The sequence below is a fragment of the Lacerta agilis genome, chromosome 6 (genome assembly GCF_009819535.1).
Source record: "Lacerta agilis isolate rLacAgi1 chromosome 6, rLacAgi1.pri, whole genome shotgun sequence".
Taxonomy (NCBI): Eukaryota; Metazoa; Chordata; class Lepidosauria; order Squamata; family Lacertidae; genus Lacerta; species Lacerta agilis.
In genome coordinates, this window is record NC_046317.1 from 17,126,661 (window position 1) to 17,146,699 (window position 20,039).

The 20,039-nt window shown below is 40.2% G+C and overlaps 1 protein-coding gene across 11 annotated transcripts in view; it reads right to left on the bottom strand.

The window, feature by feature from the left end:
* Positions 1 to 20,039, bottom strand: part of NTNG1 (netrin G1) — a 212,552-nt gene that overhangs the window by 28,031 nt on the left and 164,482 nt on the right. For 3 of the 11 annotated variants that reach the window (XM_033151480.1, XM_033151484.1, XM_033151481.1), the window contains exons 6-8: positions 17,908 to 17,973; positions 15,079 to 15,138; positions 7,543 to 7,710 (exon numbers count right to left, since the gene is read on the bottom strand). The exons of 2 other annotated variants lie outside the window; for them this stretch is intronic. In XM_033151480.1, the coding sequence (XP_033007371.1) occupies positions 7,543 to 7,710; positions 15,079 to 15,138; positions 17,908 to 17,973 (294 nt within the window). The remainder of the gene's footprint in view (positions 1 to 7,542; positions 7,711 to 15,078; positions 15,139 to 17,907; positions 17,974 to 20,039) is intronic. 6 more of the 11 variants (XM_033151483.1, XM_033151486.1, XM_033151485.1 and 3 more) reach the window with 4 other exon arrangements.

Consider the following 20,039-nt stretch of genomic DNA (forward strand, 5'->3'; position numbering starts at 1 on the left):
AATTGATATTTAGAACTTACTTTTAAATGGGTTCAGAACCAAGGTTATCAGAGGTGGATAAATGTATTTAAAGTCAGGTGTTTACATGGAAATAAGAGCTGGTTGGCCTTTACCTGTTTAACAAATGGAGGGAGAAATCCTGTCATTGCCAAAGTCAACTAAAGTTCGGGATTGACTTCAATGGTGCTAGTATTTCACCTTGGACTCAGCTACATTGGCAAAGAAAGAGCGTTTTATATGCGTTGTATATGTATTCTAACACTGTGACACCAGATGGCAATGTGGAGTTCCATTTTTTTGCCAACTCCATTTCTCACACAAAGTTTACAAACGCATTTAACTGAAACGCTTCTTTGATGTGTCTAGATCCAGAACCAGGCAGATTTCACTGGTGCAAAGTGAGTTATGTGCCAAAGAAGTATTAAGGACTGGACATACTGCCCACATATGCAGCGTGGCTGATCATTCCTGAACTGTCAAATGAGGCATCTTAGTGTGACAAAAGATACCTTCTAGTGCAGCACAAGAAATCAATCACACAACTAATTGCTCCTATGCACCTTCAAATGCTGCTTGCACATTTTGCTGTTCTGCCTTTGCAGAGAAATGCAAACCAAATTATCTGTGCTGAGGCTGCCCACTGCATCTCCATATGAATTACTGTTCTGGGGTTGCCCCTTTGCAGCCGGGAGGTACCCCTCAAAACATTAACCTACACAGAAACAAGGGAATGAGCTTCTCTGCAGGTGGATAGGTGTTTTGTTTTTAATTCTCTCTCTCAAACTCATTTCTTTTGGGCATTAGAAGGAATGGTGCATGCGCTTACAATATTGTTGTCTGTGGTGAGATACATACACTGGCTGCCAGAAATGTAGGGGACATTGCAGTATACCATCTTGCAGAAAAAAACTGGGTGATGGAAACCTTTTTAGAAACTGGTGAAAGACCTCATATGTGATGTGACAGAGAATACGTGCTATAGCTAGGACTCTAATATACAGGATCAGCTGAATGAGATATACCATGCTGAGTCAGAGCTTGTACTCAAATAATCACAGTGCTTTGTCTACTCTCAAAGCACCCATTATATTAAGAGATGTGTTGAAGCCCTGGCTGAAAAATAATGTCTGGGGCAAATTGTGAGGTGACTGACTGAAGGGGCACATCTAGATACTCCCCCCTCCCCATTGGCACACATTGTTTTAGTTCAATGCATAGCAGCCTTTGAAACAGCAAAAAGGTAGGCTTGAGAAATCTTCATGGTCCTGAAGGAACACATACACATTTCTTATTACAAAACTGCTGGTCTTTGAGAAAAAAGTAGATGGGTGGTGTTTTATTGGACCATCACATGACATAGTTTGAGAACAAATTTACAAATTTAGAATCACTTTAGACTGAGAGTGGGGGACAGCCCCACCTCGCGGAAGGTGGAAAACTAGTAGAGAAGAAAGGTTCTAGCCCAGCTCTTTTCCTGATGCACTAGTTTTCTGCTTGCAATGAGGTGTTTGTTTGTTTTTAAAAGAGTTTAGTCACCAAATGTGTATGCTCTGTTTATAGTTGGTTGTAGTACAGCAGCCATAGGCAAACTCGGCCCTCCAGATGTTTTGGGACTACAACTCCCACCATCCCTGACCACTGGTCCTGTTAGCTAGGGATGATGGGAGTTGTAGTCCCAAAACATCTGGAGGGCCAAGTTTGCCTATGCCTGTAGTACAGTCTGAGCACTACTCTACTAAATAATTATTCTAAGGAAGTTCCTTGACTCTTCACATTTTATTTAACAAAGCAACAACTGTTTAAACTAAGCATAAAGTTAAAGAATTGTCTTTCATGTTTGACATTATTCAGTGAGGGTGCAATAAAACAATGTTTTGAATAATGGTTGCACATTCTGCTTATGCTGTCCATGTTTTCTGATGAAGAGTAGCTGGAGCCAGTGAAAAGCTTTCTCTAAGGGTCTGTGCATGTATCAGTTTCAGCTAAACCAGCCATAGCCTTCTTTTTAATCACATGTTTGCCTGTGGCTGGGTGAGAAAAATGTTAGCATGGTGCTACCTACACAGGGGTGCAGCTGCAGCAAGTCATGTGATATGGCAACAGGAAAGTGTGAACACGATTGTGATTGTGTGTGTGTGTGTGTGAGAGAGAAACAATGCTGTGGCCATAAATCTGTTGCATCCTGTTTCACACTAATGCTTTCCCCTTGAATGCGAACATGCACATAGAGAGGATCAGGAACATGAATCTTCTGCACATGACTGTAAGTGCAGAAGCCAATGAGAAACAGTTAAATACCATCACTCAACGGGCCTAATCAGAATGCAAAAACCCAGGTTACCACTGAAACCTAAAAAATTGCTTCTATTCCTTAGGTTGCTGAAGACAGTAAGGAGAAAGTTTCTCCATCTTCGAAGGGTGCTGATTTTTGTGGGAGCTGGGCCAACATCTCCATACATTTAAGAAAGGGCCCCCCAAGCTATGATTTCCAGATAGAGTTGAGCCCTGGTTCCTCTCAGTGAACCACTGTCTGGAAGACCAGGGTCCTACACCACACTGGTGCACTCAAGTTTCTATCTCTCCTTCCTTCCAAGCTGGATTTTTCAAAGTCCAGCCAGTTCTTTAGCTTTACAAATAGTTAAGTTCCCTGCTGGCCTTGATCCGAAACTCTTACATAGGCAACTGGTTGTCCTCCAGCTTCAGACTGCTGCTCTAAAGGAGCCCCCTTAGACTCCACTAGCTGGGGTACTGGTGCCCTTTTCTCCTGCCCGTTTCCAGTTCAAAAGAAGAAAACAATGAGGTACCTTCCTCACAGATCTCAGCTAGGCACATACCTCAGATATCAGAAAGATAATTCCTTGTCTCTGTCAAGCACTAATTAGCAAATGATGCTCTGTTTAAAAGACCTGTGCTTGTCGGATGTGTTAATTGTATTGAGCAGGGCAGTATGAGAGTTGTCTTGTTACTTGTCATACACACGTAGTTAGTATTAGTGCAGCATAATTAAGTTCAAAGGAATCAATCTTTTCGTTTCACTTAGCACCAAATGACTTTAAAAGGGAAGTGAGCATTCTATTGTATGTGCATGCATGTTTCTGGATGCTGTGTTCTTTTATGAAATAAGGTATTTGAAAGATTGTGCACGAGAGCAAAATAAGTTGTGATTGACACCTCACCCTACCCTGATTATTTAAAAAATTAGATTAATGTGGATCTGTTGTATTTTTATTGCACAAAATATACTTTTAATTGCTAAAAAAAAACACACCTCTCTGTATAAATGATAGAAGGCATTGTGGTGGATAGAGGAAATTCTAATCCAAGCACAAAATTTTGTTTGTTTAAGTAATACAATACAAAGGTCTCAGATGTGCAATTAAAACACAACATAGAACCTCCTCAGCAGATCATGGTTTTAAGACAATTTGGTAGCTAATGACCATAGAGTGAGGCTATATTTATTATAAATGTTAATCTGGGAAATTGACAATGATGCTCCCTAACCAATGTCCAAAGGAAATGGTTGTTGCTGTAGTGTAACATTATTATTTTTTGGAGACTATGCAGTATATTGTACTTGACTAATGATGTTCTATTTGAAGAAAGGAATTGGCAAACAAGTACCATCTATAGTTTATGTGCACAGAATCATGCATTGGCAAGGAGCTGGAGTAGATAGCTGATTGTGAAAACAAATTTAATGTCATGACCTTATGCCAGTCTTGCAGAATTTGTAACCCAACAATGCATGACAGCCTACTATGGACAAAAACGTGGGATAATAAAAGTAAAAAACAGTATCAACAGCAACAATTATAATAATGCTGTGCTGCAAATATTAAAAAAATAGGGCTATCAATCCCCTGGCAGCTTACAATACAGAACTGGTTGGCTGAATTTGGTTTGGTCAGTCCAATTTATGAACTGTATTCTGCTCTAAAGGGCTGGTTTAGGGTTGATTTCCTACATGGACAACTCTTCTGTGCAGGAAACTGCACGAACTCTATGTGTACATTATCGTAGATCTTGAATACAGATTTTCCTTTTTCATGTTCTACACACAGTTGATACCCTGCTGGGTTGTGGTAAAAAAGCTAGGAGTGTGTTAACTGCAGTTGAGTTTCCTGTATATGGATGGTGTGTGTTGAAAGTTCATCACACCTGAAGTGGCCCTATTTTGTGAAATTCTCTACATTTGTATTTGGGCAAAGCTCAGTTTTCAGTAAACTTGATCTATGATTGAGGTTTTGTCTAAAGCATTGAAACCAATGGAATTTAGTATGCATTGGTCTGTGTGAACAAACTTGTTCCAGGGAATCTACTCTACAATGGAAAATAGCTGTCAATTTCCACCTTTTCTGTGGTTTGCAGGAGCGCATATTGTGGCATATTTTAAAATCATTCTTTTCATTATTTTGTGCAGCTGGTCTTTATGCCTGATATTTTCCTGTGGTCAATCTTATTTTGCTTTTGAACATTCCTGCGTATGTTTACACATATCAATAATGGAACAGAAACAAGGAGTACCAACATTGCTCTTGAATACATAGGTGCTAATAAAGTCTTCAGATTCTGTAGGATTGAGCAGATTTCTCATTCATACAACGGAATTTACTGGAATTAAATCAGTTCCATATTCTGTGACTGCTCTATTACAGGGGCCTTCAACCAGTCCAAACTGAAGACACACCTTAAGAACATGGGATCCACTTTCACATTTTCACATTTGATTTATATTTAATAGTGCTAGTATATCACCACATATCAAACCCTGGGGCATCAGCGTACTATTCTTGTTTTCAATAAAAGTGAACCAATATTTCCTGTATTGGTCAAACTTTTGAACCCTTTTAATAGTTGTATCCTGTCTTTGGTTTCCGGGGTTTTTTTAAATTCAGGGGCAGGGGCTGTGGTCAATATTGAGCAAGAGGAGAAGCCAGCACCGTCATTCATGCTTGTGTTTTGTATAAAATGAGTCACCTCCTTTATTTCTCTATCCCTTGTTGCTGCCTTTTCCTCATCCTACCTTCTGGCACTTTTTGTCCTCCATCATCTGCATTGCTTCTGTTTTTCTCTCCTCTCTTCTTCCATCTCCTCTTTGCCTCCTCCTTGCGCTTTCTCAGTTCTTTATCTGTTGTCACCACCTTTCACAATCTGTCTGTTTCCTCTTTCTGCGTCTTCTACATTCTCCTTACCTTCTCAAACTTTCTTCCTTCTACTTCATTTTACCTGCTCACTATTACATTTCTCCCTCCCTCGCATTTTCGGCTTTTTCTTTCCTCACTTTCTTCCAGCTTGTGTCACCTTCTCTGCCACCTTCAATTCATCTCTCTTGTCCCCTTCCTAATGTCAACTTGCCTGAAATAAAAATGAGCAGGATTTCTCAGGGAGGTTTAGCACCCTCAGAACCTAATATAGATATCAGTTGTTCTTTGTTGCCCCTGTGTTGGATGATGATTTGAAGGAACACCCCAGATTCTCCCTCACTGAATCAACATAAGAGTTGCCATTTCAAAAGCAAAAACAACCATTCCCCCCCTCTTAATTTGCAAAGTCTTGCCATCTTATAATTCTTTTTTTTAAAAAAACCAACTAAATAAAGCTAGTTTGCCTTCTAAATCAACCCTGACATACTAAAGTTGCATGCTTATTTGAGAATAAGTCCCATTAAAATAAATGGGCCTTACTTCTGAGTAGACATGCATTAGATTTGCATATTAATTTAAGATTAATGAATTAATCTGGAGAGCCGAGTCTCCTCTCCCTTTCCTCCTTCTTTTTTTGTCAGCTTCTGTAGATGAATTTCTTTCCCTCTCTCAGAACCACCTCCCTATCTGTCCTCTCCTTGTATCAATGTGCCTGAAATCAAATGTACGCAGAATAAATCAAAATGCTTCAGTAACCTCACAACCTAATCTACACAGCAATTGTTTGCTCCTGTCCTAAGCCATTGAATAGGGAGTAAGTCCCATTTAACTAGATTGACCTTACTTCTAAGTATTATTGGCAGCCAGGAGGCAGGTGCATAAGAGGCCTGAGTGTGCAAGATGCCTGGCTGCCTAGCCGGTGTATAAAGCAAGCATTACAGTGAATCCTTAGCCATGTCTACTCAGAAGGAAGCCCTGCTGAATTCAATGGAGCATATTCCCAGGTCAGCAGGATCGGCATTGCAATCTTACTCCTGAATGAACAAATGATTTGACTGAAACTCTTCAATAATCCTATGAGACCTGCTCTCCAGTAAACACATAGCAATCCAAATCAGGCCGTAAAGTCACAATCCTATATGGGCACATTTTCCTGGCAGTAAAGCCCCACAACTGTATACTGGGGAGTGTCCTCAGAAAGTTGGACTGCAAATGAAAGCAGCACAACACCTATGCACTGACTTTAAACGGGAAATAAAAAGGAAGAAGGAAAGCCCTACCATAGCTGAACCCAAGCAGCTTTTACTCCCCAAGTAACCCTCCTCTGGGAATCCAGCTGCAGCAAGAGAAATCTATCCATGCTCATAATCAAAGGTGATGGGGAAGTATAAAAATCTCAAGGGGACTGGAACCAAAATAGAAGGCACCCCCAAAATTGAATATCTTAGGCAGGGTTGCCCATTAAGCTCTAGTGGGATCCAACCCTTCTACTCAAGTGTGCACTGGAGTAGCAGTCCTTACTATGAGCAAACTCTCACATTGCAAGGCTTGCTCTCTAAAATTGGAGGTGCCTGGATTCATTCCTGCCCTGAGCGAGTGCCCCACCAGTGCCATCAACAGAAACAATACCAGCCCCTCTTTTCTATGGAGAGGTATCCCATGGCTTCTGGGCATCCTGACACAACCCATTCTGGGGCCATGGAAAATTGGATGGATAGCCAGGCAGCATGTTCCCAGTAGGGAGTGGGGGCGGGGGATGACAGTAAGGCTAGGAGGGGCAATGTGGGAAGGAAACTCTCTTATATAAGCGGGGGGGGGGGGAGCTGAAGTCTCCAGGCTTGGTTGAGGAGTCTTGCTTTGGTATGACCTACTTAGCATGGTCTTATGCCCACCTATGGGTCCTGACCCACTGGCTGAAGACCTGCAATCTATTATATTTACTGGGTTACATATGGGTGGGTGCTGTGATCTGTGAATCCTGCAATTTTTGATCCAATTATATACCGGTAGATTCTCCAATGGAATCTCATGCTGGTGTTTCAGTGGCTGTAATGGCGGGTTTTGGATCCATTGTTGGGAACTGGTGACTTCTTAGGGGTCTAGATCTAGAGCAATTGGCAATATCAGGTTTGGTTTTGTTTTTAAAAGGGGGGAAATGTCTAAAATACTGAGCCATGACCATCACATCCCTATGTAGTCCTTATTCAAACTAGACGCTTAAGGCTTAGAACAAATGCATGCAAAGTGTGCAGATTCTCCTCCATTGAAAAAGATCACTCTGGCTCAGCTGGTACAACGAAGCGAAACGTTGGAAGTGTCTTGCTTATGTACTAAAGAGGTCTGAACAGCTGAAAAAAGGCAGAGAACGAAACGCCAGAATTAGAATGAAACTGACCTATGCATACATTTTCATCGTCCAGTTTTGCCGCAGCATTTCTGTAGTAGCCCAGCCTGCACAACTCACAGTGCTGCCCTCTAGTGTTGTGTTTACAGCTCACACAAATGAATGCACTGAGCAGATCGATGTAACTGCACCGGTTGGAGTGGCCGAAGCATTCACAGTCTTGCAAGGAAGAACAAAAATGTACACAAAGGGTATTCTGCAGCAGTTATAGCAATTCACATGCTCTTTTTTAAATAAATGAAGCATGAATAGATTATGAATGAACAGCAGCACAACATGTTAATTAACGTTACAGTAGCGTACATGGACAACCACAGATGTCTGACTGTATGAAGGTGGTATCTCTTTTCAGGCAGGTTAGAATGATCAGACATCCATTACATAGCACTGAGAGTAGTATTATAATCTGTAGGTCTAATGGAACAGAAGCACCTGCAGCTGTAAACGTTTCATGGGTTTTGTGAGGTGGCTTTTGCACGATGTGCAGTCTAGCCTCCTTAAAAAAATAAAATAAATACAAAAACCCTGGTGATTTTGCCAGAAGCTGAATGCATTATTGGGAATTTCCCATGATACATGTTGAAGGCTAAATGCACTTTTTTTTGGGGGGGATAGGCTTGCCCTCCCCCTGAAGGACCACATTTGCAGCTTGGCTGTGCTTATTAGTCAGCCAAGCTGCAAATGTGGTCCATCATTTGCCTCTGGTGGCCCACGTGGCCTCCACAGCTTGTAGTGTCCTCTGCCGCAGCTGACATGTTTCAGCTATGACCCCTTCTGACAGACATGGCCTAGTCCTAGCAATCCATTCTCTTGTAACCTCCGGGTTAGGTTGCTTTGTGGCATTTTATATGAGGCGGCCTTTGATTGCCTTTAGTTAGTTCAAAATACAGTCACTAAGATGATGAGAATGGGCGTTGGGTTCATACCTCATCAGTGCTTTAATAGCTGCACTGGCTCCCAGTCAATTTCCAGTTCAGTTCAAAGGATTAGTGAATTGAGCCGTGCATGACTTAAGTCTCGGGTACCTGAAGATCACCTGACTCTACTTCAGCCTGCACATACATTAAGGTAGTTTTCAGACACTTTCCCTTATGTATTCCACCATCTGAGGTGAGAAGGGTCTTTTTGGTGGTGATGTACCAGTTATGGAATGTTTTCCTTGGGGAGATTTGTTGGGCACTGACTCTGCTATCTTTCTGGCAATAGATGAAACCATTTTCATTTCCCCAGGCCTTTAAAATCACCTTCATCACTGGGGAATCTGATTTTATGCTATGGTTATATGAATTTTTAATTGTCTTCAGTTTTTTTATTGTTTCTATTTTGTTTATAAATGTTGTATATCTGCCCTGGATAATTCTTAGAAGGATGAGATAGAAATCCTTAAATAAATAAAACAAACATGTGTGGTATAAGTGGCGTTGCCACTTGGGATGTGAATGACTTTTATTTCCACCTTAATGTGTGGTGCCTCCCATCACATGTTCACTGGCTGTTCCCCTCAAAATGCCCATCATGAATCGGGATGAATGGAACTGGGGGTATACGGATTGAAGATGTCTGACAGCTAAATAAGGAAGTGGATGTTGATGTACATGCAACTGCCTGTTTTGGTAAACCTTGTGTATCATATAGACTTATTTCCTTCAATAGACCAGGTTCCGGGTGCATGGAAATAAAAATTCAACATGTGAACTAACTCTTTAGCTACGGAGAAGTCAAGAAAAACGCAAGATAGCAATCTGTCACTGGGACAAGGCATTCAAATGACAGGTATCACCTCTTGCTGATAGAAAAATGTAGCCCAATTCCTTCATATTTATGTCTCTGCTGCGCTGGACCAAAATCTTATGCTTGCTAGTTACTAGCTGCAACATTTTCCTCTTTCTTGTTTTAGTATAGCATTCTGACAGCTCTGCGATAACTCCCATATTTTATTTCAAATTAAGTGTTAGTTAGAATTACCAGTCTACATTTAAATGCTAGATGAAGCCATGCTCTTATCACACTGTATTAGGCAAGAATGCTGCATTTGCACAGTCAGCTTATCACATGAAATGGCTATCACAGGCACCGCAAGAGAGTCGGAACTCTCTTATTAAGTGCTTATGGGGAAGAGCAAAAGCTCAGTGATAGCTTTGTGTGCAGAAGATCCTAGGTTCAATTCCTGCCATCTCCAGTTAGGGCTGGGAGAGAACCCTGTCTGAAATTGAGGCACTGCAGCTAGTCAGCGAAGACAAGACTGAACTCATTGGACTCATGGTCTGACTTGGTTTATGGCAGCTTCCTAGGTACCTATGAGGCATTTTGCCAGTGGTGACAGGCATATCAAGCAACGTGCTCATCACTGGGTTAGCAGTTGATTCACCTGACTGAATGACCATGGCCATCTTGGAGAGAGCTTCTGGACACTGATCCTAATCAAGATAGGAGACTTGTAACAGTGAAGGGGAAAAAACAGAATGGAACAGAACCCAAGGCAACTTCCCCCAACCATATTAGCCTGGAACTTCCTGGAAGGAAAAAAAAAGTTTTTTCATCAATTATTCAATTTCTTAATTGAAGCTTTATAAAGAAGAGCTGTCCTTCCAGCTATGCTTTGAGCAGCTGTTGTATTGGATTATTTTATTTTTTTAATACAGTGAGCCCCTGTTAGCTATTGAGTCCTGTCTGATGACTATCCTCTCCTGGACACGGAATTGATGCATGTAATAAATGCGGAGGAGTTTTCCATGACAGACCTCTTTCCCTTTGTGAATTTAAGAGAGTCATTTAGGAGGAAAACACTGGATTGTCAAGTACGAAGCCAATTGCTAATTAATGGCCGTGATCTTTGAAATGGCAAAGCTGCTCAGCAAATTACAATGCTGCCTCATGTCGCCTACTCTGCCTCTTTATTAGTGACTCTGACTTTTCAAGCACATGACTAAGAGTATTTTGGACACACTGAACAAGAATAAAGCCCTTCTGACGCACATCCGCTTCCACTTCAGGTTGGCAGTGTTGGTTTCTCTCACCACAAGAGGATCTTTCATGGGGAGCCTCACCAACATAAAGTAGAGTTTGTCTGCACATCTTTTACCTATCAAAGCCAGCCTTCTCTTAAGCAAAAATGACAATGCAGTCCTACAAGGACAGGCACTTTAGAACCCAGACTCCGGACATGTTCCTTTAACTACCAAACCAGAGCAGTATGGGTAGGACTTAGCAAAGCCAAAGGAAAAGGGCTCTTTTGACATTCAGGTAACATATGATGGAGAAATAAAGGAATACTGTGAATTGACAGCACAGGTATCTTAGCCCTGAGGTTTCTAGCTAAAGCAGGTAATTTGTCCCTTTTAGAGTCCCAAAGCAAAATGTAAGTGAACAGGTGTTGTTTCTTTCCTCACTGTAACGTTAAGCATACCCGTGGAACTTGGGTTATAGTCCAAGCTCTTAAAGAGATACATTGTCCACAAAAGAATAAACCTGCCCTATTTTAACCTCAAATTAAATGCACAATATACTTTCATGCTCGTTTCTCCAATATCCATACGATCTTGCTTTTGTTACAATAGAGCTATTTCCTGTCATTCTGGCATGATTCACACTACACCCACACTGGCCAAACCCATTGGCCATATTGCAAATAATTTCCACCACTCTGCAAACCAACAACAATCTGTTGCATAATTTTAAACTGAGAGGTAGTTAAAAGTTGCTGTTTTCAAAGAGTAGGTACTGAAAATTTCCACAGTGCTTGGAATATCTAAAATAGTGTAGCAGTCATTACAAGTGACAACCACCACTAAACAACCTCTGTTACTATAAGGCATAAACAATGTGAATTTTTAAAAGAAAATGGAAGTGATGCTACCATTGTAACCACACCACCAAAATAAACAGTTTGGGCACAATCTAGCCAATGCAAAGCATGAAACAAGTTCTATTGATTTCAGCTGGTTAGATTTACAGAGAAATCCTATGCATGTTTATTCAGAATTAATTCCCACTGTGTTCCTTGCTTATATTCCAGGCAAGTCTCCCACTGAAATGATTGGGACCTAAAAGTACTTTATGGCTGGATTGTGTCCTTTGGACTCAAATAACATGTCTTGAAATAATCAAGCTGTGTTTGGATGTAGGCTGAGGGAAAAACAATTAAACTTCCTTTGTAACTGGAAGAACCACCTCTATGGTTCTTAGCAGATGACACCTTACAAAACCTGCTGTGCTAGGGCAGTAAAGTAAAAAGAAGGGTAAATGACCCTCGGATGGTTGCCAAAGGCAACTATGGGGTGTGGTGCTCATCTCGCTTCATGCCAAGGGAGCCGGTGTTTGTCCACAGACAGCTTTCTGGGTCAGGTGGCCAGCATGACTAAACCGCTTCTGGTGCAACAGAACACCATCACAGAAGCCAGACTGCATGGAAACACCGTTTACCTTCCCGCCGCAGCGGTACCCATTTATCTACTTGCACTGGTGTGCTTTCAAACTGCTAGGCAGGCAGGAGCTGGGACACAGCAACAGGAGCTCACCCCGTTTCGCAGATTCAAACTGCTGACCTTCCGATCAGCAAGCCTAAGAGGCTCAGTGGTTTAGACCACAGCCCCACCTGCGTCCTTGCTAGGTCAGTAGCAGGTAAGGACCTCATTTTACTGTTGTTCAAGAGAAGCTCCGGAACAACAGAGATGTGCCATGGAAGGGGCTTTGGGTGCGTGGAAGAAACAGTGAAGAGGGAGGCTGCCGTCAACCACTTGAAATACCATCTACAGCTGTTTCTGAAATGGCTTTAGGGGAATGGGAACAACTGTTCCCCCAGTTATCAAAAGAGGTGATGCTCTTTGTGGAAGAGAACCAAGTTGTTGGTTTTCCCCACGTGACTGGGAATTTCTGATGTTGCTGGAATAGCATGCCTACAGGTAATGGTGGAACTCTGTCACCCTACTCCCGATACAAAATAGATAAAAACAAAAAGTTGAAAGGCATAAACTTCTTTTATCTGCGCAGTTTCTGTAGCACTGAGCTAGAAATGAAACAAATGAATTGGCCATTCATGCAACCAAGGAAATTTTGTGGACTTGTCTACCGGTATATAAAAGCAAATGTCATTATTCTGTAGGCAAATCTTGATATAATTTTAATTTCTTAGAATACAGAACCTTCTGAGAACCTTTATATACAGTACCTATAATTATATGGCTTGTTGGTATGTCTGATCCAACTTATTATTTCACAACTTTATCTGTAAAGTTACAATCCCGCTCCTCAATTTGTTGACACTTGGAAGAGGCCACCATTTATATCTCCCAGCACTCTGATACACAGCACAGTGCCAGAAGACACAAAAGACACTCCCCACCACCACCACCAATTTGGTGCTGCCTCTTTCAGCAACCTGGTGGTGATAACTAGGGGTGTGAACAACCACAGAAGAATTCAAAGGAAAATAGATGCCCCCCCCCCACTTGAGATGTGCAGCATTTTAACCCCATCCTCCATATTTGTCTCTGAGATTTCTGCTCAGCTTTTCGATTTAGTTTGTTGTACTATTACAGACAAAAAATGGTGTGTTAACTCCACTTTTCCTTCCAGCAACCCATTGTGGGGGAGTGGAATTTGGGGTTTTCAATTTCAAAACAGCAGACGGGAGAAGAGAGAGGGATGCGAGAGCTCCAAAATGTTGTGCAGTGCCTCTGGTCCACTTGCCCCACTTTGCGACAGCTATATCAGAGATATAACCTTCAGTCCACTGCAGCAGCTGCTCAGGGACAAAACAGACTATGGTCCAGGCTTCCCAAAGGGTTACACTTTACTAAGTTACAGGTGCAATAAATCCCTTGCAATATTGTTCTTCCTTTCCCCTCTTTTAATACTTTGTTATTCCTATAGAAGAAACATCTCTTCTGTTTTCGGTTGCACTTAGCAGCTAAAGCAGCAATGGAGGGCTTGAAAATCCTCAATGGAAGGAAATCCCAAAAATGAACATTTCCATTTCTTACTACCATTGTAGTAACATTATCCTATGATGATATAAAAAAACATTTTAAAACCACTGTCCCCACGCTATATCAAACTTTCTTATTCTTCTCTTGTACGATATAAATATGGAAACAAATATATTTTTCATTATCAACTTAAAATTTCTACATTAGAAATAATCAACTCCAGGTTCATAGTGTGGGGCATTTATCCATCCCTCAGGGCAAAACAAAGGTCAAGGGTTGTTGTTGTTTGTTGTTGTTTTAATCAGCCCATATGCCTTGGCAACTCTCATCCCATGACTAAACATATGGAGAACAATAGCTTGGCTTACAAAAATATTGCAATGTGTTGTTCACGTGCTTAAACAAATAAAATTGAGAAGTGAAAAACAGCAAAAATAGTTCTGGTCTATAAATGACAGATGCTCAGCTGGGACAGACTATCTGGTAGCTGTCAAGGCAATTGTGCTATGCTTTTAAAATGTCAATATAATTCCATTATTTTGATAAAATATTGAAACCATATCAGGGCATATGGAATCCAATGGATGCAGCCAGTTCACCAGGAAATTCAAGGCTAGAATTGCCACCAAATTTTGCTTAAAGCAAAATTCAAGGAAAAAACGCATGATTCTGCTTAAGCAAAACAACTGAGGATGCTCAAGCAACTTCCCAAAAAGATGAGTGTAGTTTATTGTGTGTGTGGTGCAATACTGCTCACATCAGTTAAACCCCACTGAAAAGAAATGTAGCTACTGAAAAAAAATGCTGCAATATTCATTTCAATGTACTTTGTGTGAGAATAATTTTGGGTGGACTGTTCCCCATGTTTCTATAAAAGGTGTGAGAAAGTTTCACTGTGGGGTGGGGTGGGGTGGGGAATGGATGTTATATATTGGCTATAACATTCAAGTGCAACTAAACAATTCCACAAGGACTTTTAACTGCACTCTCTTCTCTCTCAAACCCTTCAATCTGTTCAGGGGCTCCGCCAACTCTCCAGAGCAGATTTAGGGGTTGTGTGGAGAGATGGGAAGGTGGGGAAAGTTCCACTGTGCAGTTGAAAGTCCTTGTAGTAGTGGAACTGCTTAGCTGGCTACTGCCCAATTATTGTTTTGTTTGTCAAAGGCATATACAGTAATGGAAGCAATTCTGCATGATTCACTTGCCTGTACTTTACTGGATTATAGTTTCTCATTTACTGCATCAAATTAGTAACACAATCTAGAGGATATTCCCCCCCCCCCAGCTACAATATAATTCATATTAAATTTTGTCAAAAATATGGCTGCTGTGATTTTATTTATTGATATATAATGTTTTGTGGCTGCTCATCAGTAATATATTCCCTGGTGGCTTACAAACACGACACAGCCTAGAAATCATTTTTATGTGCTCCTTTTGTGGTTCATGTCCTTAGCAATGCTTAATTCTTTCATTTGTGCTCACTAATGGGATGATACTAGACACCACATCACAGTTATTCCAGATTCATACAGTGCAATCTGTTACACAACACAGGACAAATGCTAGGAAACCACTGTATGAATGCAAGAATTCCTACCTCTTTTGTGGTTTGCAACTTGAACAGAAGAAACAGTAGACAAAGCTAATTTTGGAGCAACTGGATAGGTTTAAAAATGAAGAGTAGATTAGGAAATTGTCATATAGGCACAATATTAAAAAACCAAACAGAACCTAAGATGAATTCGTTGCAGGCCTATATAAACTCACATGGGAGTAAATATATTGAACTAAATGGGAGTTTCTTTTGCATAGACATGTACAGGATTGCACTATCGGTAATACTGGATGTGGATATTTATGTATGATATATTTGTAAAATAAAACCGGTTTATCTAAGGAGTTAGGTATTCTGGCTATGAAGCTTAAACAGGTGACCTCAGAGAACCCTCACTACTAAATATAAGTTAATTAAAACCCTGAATACACACACACACACACACACACACACACACACACAATGTTGTTGGTATTTCTCAGTTCCTTTTTCATAACATAACTTCTGCTGTACTTCCATGCCCTGATCAAGAGATATTCAATAACTTACTTTGCCAAACCTTTATTAGGCATTACAAATGTAGCCCATCATAAAACTTCCATATATAATTTTTAAAATATATATACAAATAAACAGCCATGTAAAAATATGTAATAACGTAGATTTTCATTGGAGTTTCTTCCCGCTATTAGTGCCATTCACCACTCTGAGAAATACTATTGATAAAAACTCAGCCACCCTTGCAGTTAGATATTCAATAACAGGAATCTGCACATGGATTGACAACCTGCAAGACAACAGGCTGGGGGGGGGGAGGGGGATCTAAGACCCCTAATTGTAGTGTTATAAATGTGTATGTGAGATGCTTGCACATCAAATATAAGTGGTGTAAAATGTAATCAGTGCTACATATTCTGATGGCAACAGATCTGTTGGTAATGGAGGGGTTATGGGGCTAATTCAGTCAGATGCCTCCTTCCTCCTGCTAAACCCGGGTTTATGAAATTTCGGTCTCCAGCTGTTTTCGGACTAAAATTCCTATCATCCCCTACCACTGGTCCTGCCAGCTAGGGATGATGGGAGTCATAGCCCAAAACAGCTTGCGGAACCCTGTGGTAAACAAATGATCAGGGCTGTCAGCTTCAATGGTATTGGCCATCGTGTGTGTGTGCGTGTGTGCGTGAGAGAGAGAGAGAGAAAGCTTATTACATGCTTTTTTAGTTGTTTGATGCTTGGACCATCCTACTTTATCATAAGCAATTGTAATTGTAACTGCTGCTTTCTGACAAACTGCTAATGGGCTTAGTCAGCCACACAACCATTTGCAGACTGTTCCCTATATGAGAAGGATAGTTCTGTTCCCATTTTACACCATTACCTGAGCATCAAAGCTAATGCTTGACCTCTCAGTGCTTGATGCTGCATTGCTCAAGATTCAGTGGGAAGTTACGTTGAAACCTAAGACCTTTTGCAATTAATTTGTTAAATAACAAAATCCATTAGAAATGCTAAGTGAAACTTAATTCACTCAATGCCATCAATAGTCAATTGCTTTTGAAATACAAAATAAATAATGTGCTCTCAAATTCAGTGTCAATCTTGATGGAGAGCTGTAGAGGAAAGATCGGTTACTGTAACCTCTTCAAGGGACATTTGAAGAAACTTGTAAAATATAATAGGGATTCCATGATTAAGGCAATTCCAGCTGTTAGTAATGTATGTATCTAGGGCAGGCTCAATTTCATCACTATGATCAAGGGCTAGGACTGCATTCATTCCAATCTAGCTCTCCAACAAATTGCTAATACATTTTGTTTTAGCTTAGAAGCTATTTCCTGGATCCTCTTTTGCTCATTTCCTCCTCCATCTGTATTCATTAGAGTTTAAAAGGAACATCCTGTGTATAACGATGGCAAGCTGTAGACCAATATTATTTGCTTTTAAAGAGGGAAAACAAGATAATTCCATGTGATATAATGAACACGTTTACACCTGACTGAATGAATTTGCTGCATAAAAGCTCCATAGGAGAACAAACGTTTAAAATGATAGCATTTTAACTATATATGTTCTTCATTGTCTTTTTTAAAAATATTATTAAAAACCACACTCCATCCCCCCCCCCCAGAATAATCATCACGCCACAATCTGACAGTAATTGTGTGTGTGCATGTGTGTGTGTGAATGTCACTGGAATTCAGATGTGAAACTAGTGCACGAGGGATTTCAGAAAGAAATATTGCTGTCAGTGCTAGTGGAAATGTAATACTTTAAGCACAAAAAAGGATATGGGAAGCAACCTACAGTGTGACTTGACCTCTGCGGGGCGGGGGGGGGGGGGGAAGGAGAAGAGAAAACCCCAGCTTTTTGAAGATGCTGCATTGTTCAAAGAAATTCCCCGAGAATACTGTTGCTACCACACCATAAGTCTGTCTCAATGCAGCCTCAGCTCTGAATACCAACCGAAATAACATTCATTTCAATTAAGAAAACAAAGCAGAAGAGAGAGACATTAAGAAATGATTTGATGGAGACAAAAGAAATCTCTGGCACTCGAAAATTCTCAAAACTTATTTATCATGCAAACCTTGATGCCTATACAATTCCAGTCTTCTCCAGGGACTCATATTCAATTTAAGCTATAAAAGCGCTTATAACTTTGGTGAAGAAGATCTGTACATGTTATATAAAGCCTTTTCGTGTAAGATTCATTTTTATGATAATAATTCCCAGTAGTTGTTTATGGACAGTATACTTTTTTATTAGTCCCAAGAGAGGAAAAAAAAATGTGTTTTGTCCTTTTTGCCATCATCTCAGGTTCTATGAAAGCAGTTAAAAGTATAGACCAGTAGGAATTTTACAGAATCCTACCTTGATTTGGGTTAGAAACCCCAAGGGAAGATATATTCGGCCATATCCTATCAAACTTTGGAGGAGCTGCATATATCAGGAAAAATCAGGATTTGTTATTTACATCTGCTGATAGATATTTTTTATTTGTTTTATTTCTAAACAGACGTGTATGGAGAAAAACATAAAGCACAAACATCCATTACTGGACTTTGTCAATGACACACTTGGACAATACATCAAGGCCACATTGAACAAGAACAAGCAATTGATGATTCCCAAAACACTGAATGGACATTTACATCTTTTGTGTGCATGCGTGTGTGTGTGACATTTCAGCTTTTATAATCTAACATTACCAATTTTGATGTTAAAATATGTATTACAGGAAGGGGCACTGGATAACAGGACCTCTCTAATTCCTAGGTTCTATGGGGTAAACTAGACACTCATCTGTCAAGGATGATGTTTAGGGATGGTAGATGGGGCAGTGGGAAGGAGGATAGGCTCTGCTCTTTGTTTCATGCCATATTTGATGATGCCTCGGGAGCACTTATATCTCTGGCTAACATGCTAGTTGCACACATCAAATGATATTGTTATAAACAATTACATGGGTGAACATACTAGGCATACATGCCAAAGACGCCAATCCAAAGAAAGATGACTTTGACTAACGTTGATAACACTGCTACTTATTATTTGGCATATAAACAACACATCTGTAATGATGGCCCATTCATGCTCTAGTCATCCAAGTGATGAATGAACACATGTGGACCAGTCTTACAAACATACACTTCCATTTTGCCTGCAACCACACCTAGTAGTGAAGCAAATACCAAATTATATACACTTCCTATTTAAAGCCATACTCTAAATATAAAATTAGAGTGTGAGCCTAGGATAGAAAAGGCATTGTACATAATTTTTGCTCCTCCGTGCTCTTGGAAGCTAGACAAAGCCAGGCGTGTTTTTCAAAAATTGTAGCAAAAGATTTAAAAATAAATAGACGGGGGTTTCTAGAGAGAATGAATTCACTTGATTTCTTATATCCAGCGAACTGTATATGCAGAAAGCAACTAAAGGGGGAAAAATACTTATGTGATAGCAGAAATAATCACTAAGTATCTATGCACTTGTTGATCACTGTTTTGCTTTCTGATGAGAATTTTCAAAGGTTTTTTTATGCCCTTAGCATTAATTTGATGTCCTTAATGTCCTTAGCCTGGTAATTCTGATTTATTTCAGTGTAATCAGAACTGCTACATGTTAAAAAGGATTGCTCACTGGTCATCTGCCTTACTTGGTTAGTATCTACACACACATATTTGTGATATCTAATGCTGGTCATACTCAGAGTAGACCCATTGGAATCACCTATGTATGTGAGTGTGTGCATTACAAGCACAGGCACACACACAAACTCTTTTTTCGCATTGCCATGGCAGAATTAGAAAATATGTCCTCCACAGCTGTCCTTTAGTTGCAGTAGTGTGTCTCTCTTTCTTCATTAAAACATTCCCATTATGTGTCTTATTTCACTCATGCTAACGACAACAAAAATCACAGGAAAGAGGCACCAATGAAATAAAACTTTGCTTAATGTGAAATAATAATAATAATAATAATATCTAATGTTTTATTGCATTTCAACATGTTTGGGACATTTATCAACTTACAGAAGTTACGGCATTTATGTGAGGGTAGGATTTTCTGTAACCATATTTCATATGCTTCCTCCCCGGCACCCCTGATCCTCACACAGTAATCAGTTTCCTGTTTAAAGGCAAGAGATCTGGCTTATGTGTGCATAGTTCTCAGTTGTAAGACTTGACACCTTGAATAATTGTGCATTGTTTCTGCCTTGGAAGGGGGCAAGTTGCAGGGCGGAATGTTCAGATATTATTTTGGACTACTGAACAACATGGCAGGCTACTGCTATGTTTGTTCCTTGTGCAAAGCAACCGGTTCACCAATTTTAATGAAGAAATCAAGCTATTTTGTGCACCCCCTGCTATTCTATTTAATAGACTCAATAGTTTAATGTCTTGTGCAACATGGCAGAGCTCTGCCCCGGTCTTTTCTTTAAAAAACAACAACTCCCAGCAATAATTTGTTCATTATACACATTTATCAGTTGAAGTTCAGAA